Raw genomic sequence first — 14139 nt, 5'->3', positions numbered from 1 at the left:
CCTATTGTATGAGAAGCTCTTAAGAGGTCCTGGGTGGCATCTGTCTTATTCACTACTGCGCCCCAAGCCTAGCATACTTGGCTTAAACTTGGTATAGTTAAACCATGACAGAAAGCTAGGAAATTTAAGGGATCAGTAAACATACAAGACTTCAGGCAAGGGTAAGGGACGTTCACAAAAGCTGCTCCAAAGTGAAACTCCAAACAGCCAAGGCAGGGCTGTGTTCTTAAAGAATGAGCCTAGTCCACTGCTCTGGAACTACGGCGAAGGACATCCCTTCATAATAAGAATCTGCATGCAGCAAGTAGTTCTCCCTAAGACCTAGTCTCTACAACAACTTAATAAATCATTTTGGGAACACTGCAGTTCATAATTTGGCCCCTTCTTTAATAATGCCGAAGTGAGTAATTAGGAAATTCTTGAGAGAAACAGCTGAATAACATTACCAAAAAGGCCTGTACCCAATTCAGATGTTTGAAACATTTTTCAGTAACTTTTAAGCTACTCAACATTTTTTCCTTCACCCATATAGTTTCTGACCTACAGTAAAACTTTCAAAAACAAATATTTTTCTTTAGAGTCACCAAGAACCATGGTCCTATAACCATGATGACTGAGCCTTAACTTGCATTTTGGATGTAGAGAAAGCAGCTTTGTTTTAATTTTTATTCAGAAGTTCTATGAAGCCATGTGGGGTTTAGCTGAACTCAGGATGTAGGCCCAGAATCCAGGTCACATGGAGGTTTATGAGGTGGGTCTCAGGTTTTGCAGACCTGCAGTACTGACGAGCTTGATTTGTTTTCTTTTTACCCCTGAGCTTCTGACCCAGTTTTCTACTAGAGCAGCCCAGAAGACACAAGATTGTGTAACTCATGCAAAAGGGTTTTTACCTTGAAGATCTGGCTTCTAAATTCACAGGGGTTCCTCATGAGTTAGAGTAAGTGGCAGATTTAAGTTCACGGGACCCAGCGAGGGACAGGCATCCCCAGGTGAACTTTGGGGATCCACATGTGCGCTGCAGTGAAGCACTGAGATCTTGATTGCTGGGCAATTGCCTCAAGACCCACCCAGGGCTTTCCTATCAACTTTGATGGAGCAAGACCTAGGGACTGAAGGGAACACACCTCACAAAGTTCCTATGATGGCTGTGGAAAACAGGGATCCTCTTTAAAAATATTTGATCCCAAATATAGACCCCCGGATCTATATACTCACAACATTAGGTGGTTAAAAATGCAGTTTATTTCTCTTGCCTTTTTCAAGGGTTTTCTTTATTATTAGATATATGCTGATATTTCTACCAAGGTGCAGTGGTTGGGAGACACTGGCCCTTTAATTGGAGTGCAGGGGAGGGACTGGGACTCTTAAAGCCAGGTGCAGCAGGCCTGCCGGGCCTAAGCTGCCAAGGCTAAACCAGGCAGAAAAGACAGCAACAGTCAGGCGGTGGGTACCAGGACAAGGCGGCTGTGCGGCCCCCTCGCTGAGCACAGATAAAGGCTGGTGGTGTCTGTGTGGAGATCCTGCGGCTCTGAGTCCTAGCCCCCTCTCTCATTTCTGCCCACTGGCAAGACAGCTCACTAGAGCTGGGTGGGAATTTAGGGCAGTCTGAGAGCCCAGGGTCCTGCTCCTCAAGGCCCTAGGCCAACACTCCTCTGACAGTGTTGCTGGGGGGAGACTGGGGCTATTTCAGGTGCTCTGCCCCACTTACTGAGGAGGAGACTATCTTTGGGTTTCTTCCCTGTCCCAGGTTTACCTTCTAGAGTCTGACAATGCTCCCACCACAGGAAAAATCCATGGAGGAAGTCTGCCAGCCCGCAAAGATGAAATGCCTCCAAGGTATCACCAAGTGGGCCTTAGAATCTGGGTAAAAACCTTGGGGGTGCATAGACTTGCTCGTCTGTTTCAGTGGATGGACATGGACCTGGGTGTCTGGAATTGCTGGGAGTGATTCCCAAACTCTTCTACTTGCTAGCTACATCACACTGGGTGACTGAGATCACTTTTCTAGGTCCTATTTTTCCTCACCTGCATTGTGAAATTATCAGTAACTGCCCGTGTGATTATTGTGAGAATCAAACACATACATGTAAAGTATCTGGCACATAGTAGTGTTACATTTCAGTGGGTTGGGGCAGCTAGAACTTGGTTGACTCAGAGGCACTGAAAACACTGTTGGCTGGGAGACAGGAGGTGAAGCTTGTGTGGGTACCTAATGAGGCAAGTGAAGAGAGGATGTGGAAAGCAAAGGTGTTTGGAACCTGCCATATCCCATCAGCTATAGTGGGAGATGGTTAGGGGCCTCCTGGGGTTGCAAGGCTGAGCTGAACCCTTAAAACAGGAGGTGTTTTTGAAAGTGGTGCTGGAGACAGCTTATGAAAAGTGCTACTGAGAAGCAGCCTCTCTGGATGAGACTCCTCACACCTGAGCTCCCATCTATTTACTCCTCAGGCCCCCAGGTGAACCAAGGCCCAGGCAAGTCCTTTGGCCCCTTGGCTCCTGAGGAAGAGCTCGTATCAGCCTCTCCACTGGAGGAAAAAGAGGAGGAGGTGCAAGAGGAGGAGGATCTGGATCCAGATATAACCCCAGACCAGGAGGAAGAGGAAGAAGAGAACAGTCTCAGGGATCCAGCTATCCTCAGTGCTGTCCATAACACCCAGGTACCATGGCAGGAGGGCTCAGGGGACAACTGAACTGTCTGTGTCTCGTGGACTGTTGCTAAACATCCCTCTCCTCTTCTCCACCCCTTCCTAAGATAGGTTCTGAGTTAACACTTTCTATTTCAGCTTAAACCTGAGTAGGGATTCTCCTTCCTTCCCTCTTTCCTCCTGTCTCCCTCCCACTTAGTTTCTGATGTTGTCTTCACCTTAACAACCAGATCCGAGCAGGGCTGTGCATTGCACAAAGGTGCATGGCCCTGTTCCTGGCACTGAAAGTGAATCATCTTTGACCCCGGGCTCCTGTGTCTCAGCAGTCCACTCCTGGTTTACTCCCTTGGGTTCCTACAACCAGTGGAGAGAGACAAGGATTCCCATGTAGAAATGAAGTGACTCAGAACCTCCTTCAACCTCCTCCTGAGGTACCAGTCTTGCTTCCCCTCAGGGGAAGGAGAGAGGTCCTGGCCAGGCTTCCACTGTCCTGGATACTGGAAATCGGTGGACTTGCTGTCCCCCTCCCTACCATGGAAACAGATGAATGTAGAAGACACACAGGGGCTAATTCGAGCCTGGGTTTTCTTCTCTCCATTTCTAGAGAGGTCTTCTCCACTCCCCTGGAATGAAGGCCCCTGGTGTGTTGGGGATGGCACCTGCCTCCTTGCACTTCCTGTGGCAGGTGAGTTTCTCTCCTGTGTGAAAGTGACTGGGTGCTGAAAGGCAGCAAGCCAAGTGCCCCTTATTACCATCACGTTCAGCCTGCTCTTGTCCTTGCTCTGGAGCTGAAGCACCCAAAGTGAGATGTCAGGAAGGAGACGAAGGAGACACCTATGATACAGGGAGGCTTGGTAAATCACAGAGGTGGTACTGGGACAATTGGCAATTTGCATGAAAAAGGACAAGCTGGTTCCTTACTTCCCCTTCCCTACATTTCAGCAGATGAGGAACACTGAGCTTAGAGCTAGAGAGAGCACCTGCCCTTCCATTAAGGTGATAGGAACTTGGTCTGGGGTAGAGGAATTTCAGGGAAAACAAGGGAACACAGCTCTGAGGAGGGCTTTAGGTGAGTCAGAAAAGAGACAGATAAGCATTGCTCCCAGTGGCTGGAGACACAAAAGCCCGAGAGGAGAGGGAGAGGCGCTGACTCACCAGACAGTAGGAAAGCACATGCCCCCACATTCACTGTCAGGGACTGAAGAGCTGCTCCCTAGGTAAAAACCCTGTTGGAAACAAGGGTGGGCCCCCAGTCTGGTGCCCTCACAGCTGGGTTGAGGGCCCTACAAGATGGCAAAATGTTGATGGAAGTTCTTGGAGACAAGGCAGGTGAGAACAGAGAGGCAGGAAAGGCACTTAGCAAGACAGCATCCTGTTGGAGGTGCCCTTCTCCCAGACCCCTTAATTCTTCTCTCAGACCCTGGACTACTTGTCACCAGTTCCTTTCCGGCCTACCTTTCCCAGTGCCAGCTCTCCCATACGGCACTTTGGACCTCGACTGCCCTCGCCCGACCCATCTCTCTTCTGCAGCCCACCGACCTCATGGCCCCCTAGGTTCAGGTACTGGTTCCGGGTGCTGGGAACCCCAGTGTCCACAACAGGCTGAGCTCTTCTCCGCAGATCTCAGGAGCTGGTGGTTAAGGAGGGATGGGGCCACTCTATCAGCTGCCACTAGAAAAATGGTTACGGAAACTTATTAAGAGAAGTCTGAGGTAGAGTTCAATCCTTTCTGCCTCACAGAAGAGAAGATGGAGACCAAGAGAGACTAAAAAGAATTTACTTGAGGTTAACTGGCATGGCAGAAACCTAGAGTAGGATTCAGAATGCCCAAAAATCAGGTCCAATGATTTTTTTACTGTGTCAAGATTTCCTGCAGCCAAATTGCAGGACAGTGTATCTTGGAGGGCAATGTGAGCCCTGCTGAGCTAGGATTTGTGATCTTCCATGAGGCTGGCTTTGGGGAATCACATAAATGGATAGGGTTTCCTTAGATGTCTGGCTGAGGTTACCAGAGGCTAAATGAATGGAGAGAGCTTGCTTTCAGCCAGCCCAAGTTTCTTTCTAAGCCTTCACAGCCCTCTTGCCCGGCTCCACCCTTGGCACCAGCGGATCCTGCAGCTGCAGCGACATTGTCAGACACCGAGGTAATGCCCAGACAAGCAGCAGGGTGGACAGCCCCCTGTCAGTATGCTGGCTAGTCCCTTGTGTTGCAGTGTCTCCCCCAGAGCCCCTGAACAATTAAGGGTCCCACAGAGTTGCCCACCTCTGCACTCTTTCCTGTCCTTCCCAGCCAGTTCACTCCCTGTCCACCACTTGCTGGGAATTTCACTGTGGCAGGGGTGGGTTGTTCTGAAGGGATGCTCCTCCTGGCTTGAAGTCCCCCAGTCAAGAAGCCTTGGTCTCAGCAGCCAGACCCCTGTGCTGACCTCATGACCCAAAAAGAGAAGGACTGGGTGATAAAAGTGCAGATGGTTCAGCTGCAGAGTGAGAACCCCCGCCTGGATGACTATTACTACCAGGTGAGCCCCAGCTGCTCTTCCCAGCTTCTGACTTTGAGGCCAAATGGGCCCTCTCTTCAGCTCTGAAACGCCATGTCCATTCAGGTGGGAGAGAGACAGTCACTACAGGAGAGGGGCCACATTTCTAAAACTGGTGTTCCAAGCTCATTCCCATGTATCTCCTACACTTCCATAATAGGATATTTACAATTCCCCAAACGTACTTTAAGATTTTTGTCTCCATCCTTTGCCAAGAATTTTTACTATTCAGCTTGGAAATGTGAACTTTTCTGCCTTTTGTATACTTTTATGGGCCTTTGAAATGTCTTGTTATAAACATTCATCTGCTTACCTTTTACTTATTTAAATCTAAAACACAGGGATCTCATAAATAATGGATTCAATTTGTTGAACTGAACAAAGGCTGGCAGACATTCTAACTTATTTCCCCCTGCTTCCTATCTCCCCTTTATAGGGTGAATTATTGTCTATGGGGTTTTAGGGCTGGTTAAACTATATTTCACTTTCTCTTCAACTCTATGAGCCCCCCTACCAAGTTTCTCACCTTTTCCTCCTTCCTATTTACATCAGTTTCTTTCCTTCCACCATGCTTCAGAAACTCTCCTCCAGGATCACTGAAAGTGAAATAGTTTTATATGCTTGCCTTTTTGGCATTTCTCCTAAATGAAGGAGTTTTATTCAAATTCTTGTTTGACTAGCAGTCAATGGCTTTATTTTAGCTTGGGACTTTACTAATTTCTTTAAGAAGATACTAGAGGTGCTGAGAAAATCCTCAGAAGTATAAAACTGTCCAAAAGGCCAGCTGACAGTAGTGCTATCTATGTACTTCAAGGTGTTGATGGTCTTGGTGTGATCAAATAACTCTGGTTTTGGAAAACACAGGTAGGACCACAAAATTAAAATGGGGAGGGGGCAGGATACATGGCATGCAGCATGTATCTTGGGACTAAGGAATGTGGAAAGGGTACAGATGCTGGGACAGGTTGGCTTCCTGGCTTTCCACTTTGCTCTTGACCTTTCCATCTGGCGGTGGTATCTCACTCTTCAAGTCCTCAGTATGGAGACTCCGAGACAGGAGGTGTGAGGCCTGAAGTGCTTAAGATGCTGTAGAATGATTGCTGGAATGGCCTGAGGTGCCAGGACTATTTCTGGAGTGAATGCTATATGAAAGGGTATACTAAGAAGTTGTACTTGAGAACCTTAATTCTAAACTCAGAAGTTAAGGATACATTTTTCCATCCCATGGGCTCACAGGAATATTATCAGAAACTAGAGAAGAAGCAGGCAGATGAAGAACTACTTGGGCAAAGGAGCAAAGTTGAGTCATTCAAGCTGGTAACGCCTTACATTCAAAAAGCAGAGGCTTACGAGTCAGGTAGGACCAGGGCTAACCTGCTGGGTTGGGCAGGACATGTGAGTAAATGGAGGGTGGAAAGGAGAGGGGAATGTGCCTGTCTTGACTCCTTTTATGCAGTGGTTCGAATTGAGGGTTCCCTGGGCCAGGTAGCTGTATCGACGTGTTTTAGCCCTCGCCGAGCTATTGATGCTGTACCCCATGGAACTCAAGAGCAGGTAGAAACATTATCTTCCAGGAACCTCTTTTCTCTCCTGTTTTGGAGAAACGTCTGTAGCAATCTCATGCTTGAGTTCAGATTGTAACCTAGGAGTGAGAAAGCAATGTGATTAAGCTTTGTATTAGCCCTTCCAGCTCAATTTCCAGCTTTCCTGAGCCCTGGGCCGCTTCTATGGAGGTATGGCTGATGGCTGGGACTCTCCCTCCTAGGAGGCAGGAGCTGCAAGCAGTCAGAGGCTGCAGGTGTTGTACCAGATTGAGAAGGTGAGACATTGGTCCCCTAGGGATGAGTCCCTAACTTACCCAAAGAATCGGATATTGTTCAAATTGACCCCATCTTTCTCTTTTACTACCCTCAAATTCCCAGATGTTCCTTCAGTTACTAGAGATAGAGGAGGGCCAGAGGGATGGACTTTCACAGGCCTGCTACTCTGAGCAGCAAAGCAACCAGGTTGAGAAGATCTTTGAGGCCTTAAAGATTCAGGAGCAGAATAATCTGGAGTGAGTGTGGGAGGGTCATGCCTTGGCCTAGAAAGGGAAGGACCAGCAGACATTGGCTTTGTTTCTGCCCCTCCTTTCTGGCATGTAGCCCTCTCCTCTATGCAGAGCCCTGAAAATGCTCTTCTTTTCCCTTGTAGGGAGGCAGCAGAGGGCTTCCTGCAGGTGCTTTCTGTGAGGAAGGGGAAAGCCCTAGTGGCCCGGCTGCTCCCCTTCCTGCCCCAAGATCGAGCTGTTAGCCTCCTTCTGGCTGTCACCCACCACCTGCCCCTCCTGGTCAGGAGGGACATGGCTGATCAGGTACTTGTGGCATTCAGCAGAGCAGGGGACGGTTTTGTGGACAGGTTAGGGAATCTTTCCTCCTCCTCCACTCCCCACACCCAGAGATGCCAGAGAAAGTGCCTGGGCACTGAGCAGTGCCAACCCAATCTCCACAAGAGGGAGTTACAGAACAAATTACTATAGGAACAACTGATCATCTTCAGTTTCAATAAAGGAAAGAAAACACATGGGCCTATGGTTGCACAGGTGACTGTGCTGTGGAGTTTGAGAAGTTAAAGACTCCCTGATATGTGCTGAGCCTCTATTTACTTTTCTTAAGGCATCCTAGGACAAGCAGGTGTTGAAGGTTGTGTTAGAGGAGAAATATGAGCAGTGATAGGCCTGGTATGGAACCTGAGCAGGAAGATACCAAAGGAAGGTCAGCAAGAAGAGCAGTTGAAGGCGAGGCAGGAGGTAAAGCATTTACCTTCTTGCAGGCCCTACAAATGTTGTTCAAACCTCTCGGTAAATGTATCAGCCACTTGGCCTTCCACGAACTCCTCCAAGGACTTCAGGGACTCATGTTGCTTCCACCTGGCTCCTCAGAGCGACCAGTCACTGTGGTGCTTCAGAATCAGGTAACAACTGGGAGGCTTTTCTCTTTGGATATGATGACCTGCAGGTGGTATCACTGGCAAGGAATAAGTGATGGAATGTTCTCAGCTCTCCACAATCTCTCGCCATTGTATCCTCTGCAGTACTTCACAACATCTAATGAGTGCTAGGATGACCTGGAAAGCATGTTGGACACCAGTTCCTTGGTGCCACCTCCAGAGTCTGATTTAGCAGACCCAGAGTAGGGCCCCCACATCTGCTTTTCTAACAAGCTCCCCGATAATGGCATTGCTGGGGTCACCAAACTTGTGTATCTCTTCTAGTAAAAAAATTCTGAACTGTATCACCCACGTGTTTGTTTATAAGTCATGTACATGTAACACTCTACTAACATTAAGTACATAACAAATACAAAGTAGGAAGTTTTAAAAGATGAGACTCTAAATGTGATAGTTCTGCTGTCTTCTAATATCCCAGTAGACTGTCTTGTGAACCCCTCTCTGGAGATCTTTGCCTAAAACAATACATTGTAAAGTGGGGTACTTAGACTACCTGCATCAGATTCCTGGGTCATTCCTGATCTACAGACTGACTCCTGAGGGTAGAACCCACGAGTGTGTGTTTAATCCCCCCCAGGAGAATTTTTTGGAATTTGGAACAGTGATTTCCTTGGAAAGGTCTAAGAATTATTTGGCCAGCCAGTGTACAACCTGACGGTCTTATGGGCATTGAACTCCATTTGTATACATGCCCTTTTAGTGGTAAAGACAGCAGAGCCAGGGAAGCACTGAATGCCCAGGGCAAACAATTTATCCTGCATACTTTATCATTTGCAGTTTGGAATTTCTTTGCTCTATGCTTTGCTAAGTCATGGAGAGCAGCTGGTATCCCTGGATTCTTCCCTAGAGGAACCCAAGAATGACCATTCAGCTTGGTAAGATCATAAAGGCCTTGTGTAAATACTATTTCCACCCCCCTGGGATGTGTAGGCTGAGCCAGAGGAATATACCATGTAGGAAATACCTCAAGTATTGGGGAGGAGGTTGGACAGAGAAGGGAAAAAGAGCAGAGTTTTACCTATTCTGCCTTTTTCCCCACCCCCTACAATGCCCCACAGTGTTGGGCATGGCAGGCAGTGTAACACAGTAATTAAAGGGACAAGCTTTAGAGTCAAACAGACTTGGACTTGAATTCTGCCTCTGTCATTTACTAGCACTGTAACTTCTGGCATGTTACTAGTCTGTCTCCTCATCTATAGACAAAATTCTAGGTATGATAGTATTAACCAGAGTTTATAAGATGTGTAAAGCACTAAGCATTGCCTGGCATATATGTGTGTAAATGTTATTTTGTAATTGCTACATGTGCAGAGGGTGATGGTTGTGGTAGGATAATAATCAATCTTGGCCTTGAGTTGGTTTCCTGTATAAATGTAAAGACTTTCATGTATCTCTTCTTCTGTCCTCCAGGACAGACATGGTGGTTCTGATCGCCTGGGAGATAGCCCAAATGCCTACAGCCTCTCTGGCAGAACCCCTGGCTTTCCCCAGTAACCTTCTTCCCCTGTTCTGTCACCATGTGGACAAACAATTGGTACAGCAGCTGGAGGCTAGGATGGAGTAAGTGATGGAATAAACAAGCCCAATCTAGATTCTGTCACTGACTTCTCTAATTCTTTTAAACCAAGGGTATGGAAGATAACTTGCCTTTGAAAGTAGTTCTAGACATTCTGGTATTTACTGAGTAACCATTCTGCCCCAAGTTAGGGCTTTGTGACCTTTCTTCAAACCTTTTATTTATAGGTGCTTTGGTAATTTATCATACTAAGTTATTTGAAGGCAAGAATTAATTTGAGAAACTGAATTGTTCATTCAGAAAATACTTGAGGGACAACTGTTCCAAGATCTAAGCTTGAAAAACATGGATGTCATCTATGTCCATAGAATTTACCATTTGCTGGAAAGTGTCAGATGTTAAATCACAAATACAAATTGTGTTTGCAGTTAACACCTGTTCTCTTTTTAGGCTTATTCCAATCTACTGATATGGTTGTTCTGGAATATATGTATGTGGGAACAGTTTAACCTCAGACTCTGGATGTGTGACCTATCAGAGGATCCAGAGTCTGAAGACATCTCTTATGCCTTATATATTGGAGGACCAGACCAAAGCATTTTCTTATGCATTCTTGAAAAACCTGAATGATGTGCCTAAAAAGGCACGGCATAAGGTATCATTAAAGAGATAATACAATGATGTGCTGGAACTTGTTTGTAAGGAGGCATAATAAAAGCCATTTTATGTGTGACTTCTCCAAGAGTGTCCTTAATAAAAGGGACAAGGCCTTGTTACATCTACCAAAGTATGACCTTGTAAATTGCTCCAATATTGCCATTTTCTTTTTAAAGATAAAGTATTGAGTAAGAGGGCTGGTTATAAATATCTCCTTTAGGATACGAAATGTTTGGTTTAACTTAAGATCATGCATTCATCAACATCATTGGAGTGCCTTTTATGAAACAGGCACCATTTTAGGTGGTGGGGTAACAATGTTGAAGAATGAAAAGTTTCTGCTCTTCTGAAGCTTACATTCTGGTTGGACAGGGACAAATACAAAATATTTAATGATAAATACCATGGTGAAAATAAAACTGGGTGATGAACAACTGGAGTGCAAAGATCCAGGACAGCCAAAGAGGTATGGGTAAGCTGAGATGAAAAGCATTCCATGTAGAGGTACCTAGTGATCACAAGGCCCCTCAAGTGAGAATAACTTGGTTTCAGGAAAAGTGTGGCTGAGATACACAGATAAGGGAGGGTGATGAGGTTGGAGAGAGGCAGGGTACATATATGTAAGCTAGGATTTTTTTTTTAATCTGGACTTTTAACTGTGATAGAAAAGTTAGAACTTTTAAAAAGAATTTTAAAAGTGACATGATATTTGTTTTTAGAACACTGCTGAATTGTTAGAGGAATGAGCAGCAGCAGAAAAAATGTTCAGAGGTTCTTTTCTAACAACTCAGGCAAGAATTGAAAAGCAGTAGTGATGGAAATTCCACAAGAGATTTGGAATAGGTCTTGGAAGTAAGATTTGATAGACATTTTTGATGGGTTGGATAAAGATGGTGGTTAAGAATCAAGGATGACTCCTAGGTAGAGTAAATCGTGTGTGCCCCATACTGAAGTGGGGAAAAATGAGAAAAATGGGTTTTGGGCAGGGGTCAAAAATCATTTAGACATTTTCAGTTTGATTCTTCTTAGAAATCCAAGTAGATATATCAAGTAGGTAAACAGCAGTATGAAGCTGAAGAAAAGGGTCAGGGATGAAGGCACAAAAGTGGGAGTTGTCAGCACATAGATGTTACTTAAAAATAGGAGAAGAAGAGATTATATAGAAAGAAGCCAACACAGGAAACTGGAGTTATCGGTGAAATTGGTTAACACCACTTCCCTGGTTTCCTACCCAAGTTGAAAATAATTTACTTTAAGAAAGGAATGAGGATAAGAAGAAAACAAGTCCTACCATTTGCAACAACATGGATGGAGCTAGAAGGTATTATGCTCAGTGAAAAAAGCCATGGGGAGAAAGACAAGTACCAAATGATTTCCCTCATTTGTGGAGTTAACAACAAAGTAAAACTGAAGGAACAAAACAGCAGCAGACTCACAGAACCCAAGAATGGTCTAACAGTTACCAAAGGGAAAGGGACTGGAGAGGATGGGTGGGAAGGGAGGGATAAGGGGAAAAAGGGGCATTATGATTAGCACACATAATGTGGGAGGGGGGGAGCAAGGGGAAGACAGTATAGCACAGAGAAGACAAGTAGTGACTCTTGCATCTTATTATGCTGATGGACAGTTACTGTAATGGAGTATGTGGTGGTGACTTGCTAATAGGGGGAATGTAGTAACCACAATATTGCTCATGTGAAATCTGAGCATAAGATTGTATGTCAATGATACCTTAAAAAAAAAGGAATGAGAAGTGTGACTGCTGGTTTGGCAACATGGAGCTCACTGACCTTGAAGGACAGTTTTGGTGGAGATGGCAGCTGTTCAGAGGGGTTCAGGTGAGAAGGGAGGGACTAACTACAAGAGTCAATTTAGAATTTTCTCAAAGGGAAGCAGAAATCGGACAGGTAGTGGTCAATGTAGATTGAGGACTTTTTTTTATTTTTTATTTTTTATTATTGAAGGGTAGTTGACAACAGTATTGCATTACATTAGTTTCAGGTGTACAACACAGTGATTCAACATTTATATACATGATAATTCTAGGTACCAGGTATCACCATACCAGGTTGTTACAATATTTTGACTATATTCCTTATGCTATACATTACATCCCGGTTACTTATTTATTTTACAATTGGAAGTGTGTTTATATATATATATGTGTATATATATATTTTGTGAGGGCATCTCTCATATTTATTGATCAAATAGTTGTTAACCACAATAAATTTCTGTATAGGGGGGTCAATACTCAATGCACAATCATTAATCCACCCCAAGCCCAACCTTCGTCAGTCTCCAATCTTCTGATGCATAACGAACAAATTCTTACATGGAGCACAAATTCTTACATAGTGAATAAGTTACATGGTGAACAGTGCAAGGGCAGTCATCACAGAAGCTTTCGGTTTTGTTCATGCATTATGAACTATACACAGTCAGTTCAAATATGAATATTCATTTGATTTTTAAACCTGATTTATATGTGGATACCACATTTCTCTATTATTATTATTTTTAATAAAATGCTGAAGTGGTAGGTAGATACGAGATAAAGGTAGAAAACAGAGTTTAGTGTTGTAAGAGAGCAAATGTAGATGATCAGGTGTGTGCCTGTAGACTATGTGTTAATCCGAGCTAGACGAGGGCAATAAACATCCATGTATGCAGAAGATTTCTCTCAGAACATGAGGGGGGAGGTTCTAAGCCTCACCTCTGCTGCAGGGAGGACTTTTTTTTAAGAATGACATAGTATGTCTGCATGGTAACAAAACCACCTCAAAGGGGAAGACGGCAATGCAGGGAAAAATGAATTTTACAAACACAAAGTCCTAGAACAAAAGGATGATGGGAATCAAAGCACCAAAAGAGGAGTTGGCATTTGATAACTGTGTTGACCATATCTGACTGTGGAAAAGAATGTGTAAAGAAAGGTTTGGCTATTAGGCCTTTCCAAAACGCCTGTTCCACGCCTCTTCCCTCTACCCATTGTTACTCTCCCGTCCTGCTGAGGACCTTGGGTCATACGTCCCTGAGAAAACAGTAGTAATGAAACAGGAACTCAACCGCTCCACCCCTTACCTACTGTTTCCCTGCCCGTTACAATGTGTATTTTTGTACTTCAGCGTTGCTCGCTACCAAGACCACGACCCAACGGCCTGTAAACACAAAAGAAAAGCGAAGCAAGGCAGGAATCTGGTTTCAATACACAGGAAGCAGCTAGATTAAGAAGGCAAAGGGTAATACCATATACAACAGCTGCTGCCGCCAGCCTTAGGCCGCTAAATTAGACCCGCAACTATTTTAGGGTAGGGTAATAAACAGCAGACTTGAGCCAACGGCGGACGTGGGATTCCCTAGTGGCCGGAGCCATCTTCTCTCGGCCCTGAGCGCAATCCCGCAGAGAATTCGGCATTAAGAGCGGGAGTCACGAGGTAGAGACGGTCTGCCACATTGCGCACGCCCAGAACGCAGCTTGGCCCAGGTGACCGGAAGAAACGGCCAGACCAAAATGGCTCCAGAGTAGGGGGGCGGGTAGTGCGGCCGCCGGCGGTAGCTGCAGCGCTAGAGCCATGGAGCGGGTTCTACCTGTGTTGTTGGTGCCACTTCCCGCCGAGGCAATGGGGCAGCTGGGATCCCGGGCGCAACTGCACAGAGAGCAGGAAATTCTGGGGAGCCTGACGGCTACAGGCAGCCTTCAAGTGCTTTCCTTGACGCCGGGCGGTCGGGGCGGAGCGGGCTGCCGCCTCCACGGCCCCTTTCGGCAGTAAGTGCTGCGGGGGGACGGGCCAGC

At 45.7% G+C, this 14139-nt stretch overlaps 2 protein-coding genes and 1 long non-coding RNA gene across 4 annotated transcripts in view; 2 read left to right on the top strand and 1 right to left on the bottom strand.

The window, feature by feature from the left end:
- The window catches only part of PATL2 (PAT1 homolog 2), a 23053-nt gene extending 11778 nt beyond the window's left edge, over window positions 1-11275 (top strand). The window contains exons 5-18 of the mRNA XM_057488772.1: window positions 1748-2657; window positions 3250-3330; window positions 4063-4205; window positions 4712-4789; window positions 5023-5164; window positions 6419-6539; window positions 6639-6736; window positions 6948-7001; window positions 7105-7238; window positions 7376-7535; window positions 7994-8134; window positions 8948-9045; window positions 9581-9730; window positions 10137-11275. Of these exons, the coding sequence (XP_057344755.1) occupies window positions 2373-2657; window positions 3250-3330; window positions 4063-4205; window positions 4712-4789; window positions 5023-5164; window positions 6419-6539; window positions 6639-6736; window positions 6948-7001; window positions 7105-7238; window positions 7376-7535; window positions 7994-8134; window positions 8948-9045; window positions 9581-9730; window positions 10137-10155 (1704 nt within the window). The 5' untranslated portion in view covers window positions 1748-2372 and the 3' untranslated portion in view covers window positions 10156-11275. The remainder of the gene's footprint in view (window positions 1-1747; window positions 2658-3249; window positions 3331-4062; window positions 4206-4711; window positions 4790-5022; window positions 5165-6418; window positions 6540-6638; window positions 6737-6947; window positions 7002-7104; window positions 7239-7375; window positions 7536-7993; window positions 8135-8947; window positions 9046-9580; window positions 9731-10136) is intronic.
- Window positions 2504-14139, bottom strand: LOC118922522 (uncharacterized). The gene is made up of 4 exons (XR_005028798.2): window positions 13935-14139; window positions 7984-8187; window positions 4101-6824; window positions 2504-3479 (listed from the first exon to the last, which is right to left on the bottom strand). It is a non-coding gene; the product is annotated as an uncharacterized LOC118922522 (long non-coding RNA).
- The window catches only part of SPG11 (SPG11 vesicle trafficking associated, spatacsin), a 115903-nt gene continuing 115582 nt past the window's right edge, over window positions 13819-14139 (top strand). For both annotated transcript variants that reach the window (XM_057488770.1, XM_036905381.2), the window contains exon 1: window positions 13819-14112. In XM_057488770.1, the coding sequence (XP_057344753.1) occupies window positions 13919-14112 (194 nt within the window). In that variant the 5' untranslated portion in view covers window positions 13819-13918. The remainder of the gene's footprint in view (window positions 14113-14139) is intronic.

The sequence above is a fragment of the Manis pentadactyla genome, chromosome 11 (genome assembly GCF_030020395.1).
Source record: "Manis pentadactyla isolate mManPen7 chromosome 11, mManPen7.hap1, whole genome shotgun sequence".
In the NCBI taxonomy this organism is placed as follows: domain Eukaryota; kingdom Metazoa; phylum Chordata; class Mammalia; order Pholidota; family Manidae; genus Manis; species Manis pentadactyla.
Note: the sequence above shows the minus strand (reverse complement) of the source record. Positions and strands in the feature narration are given on the sequence as shown.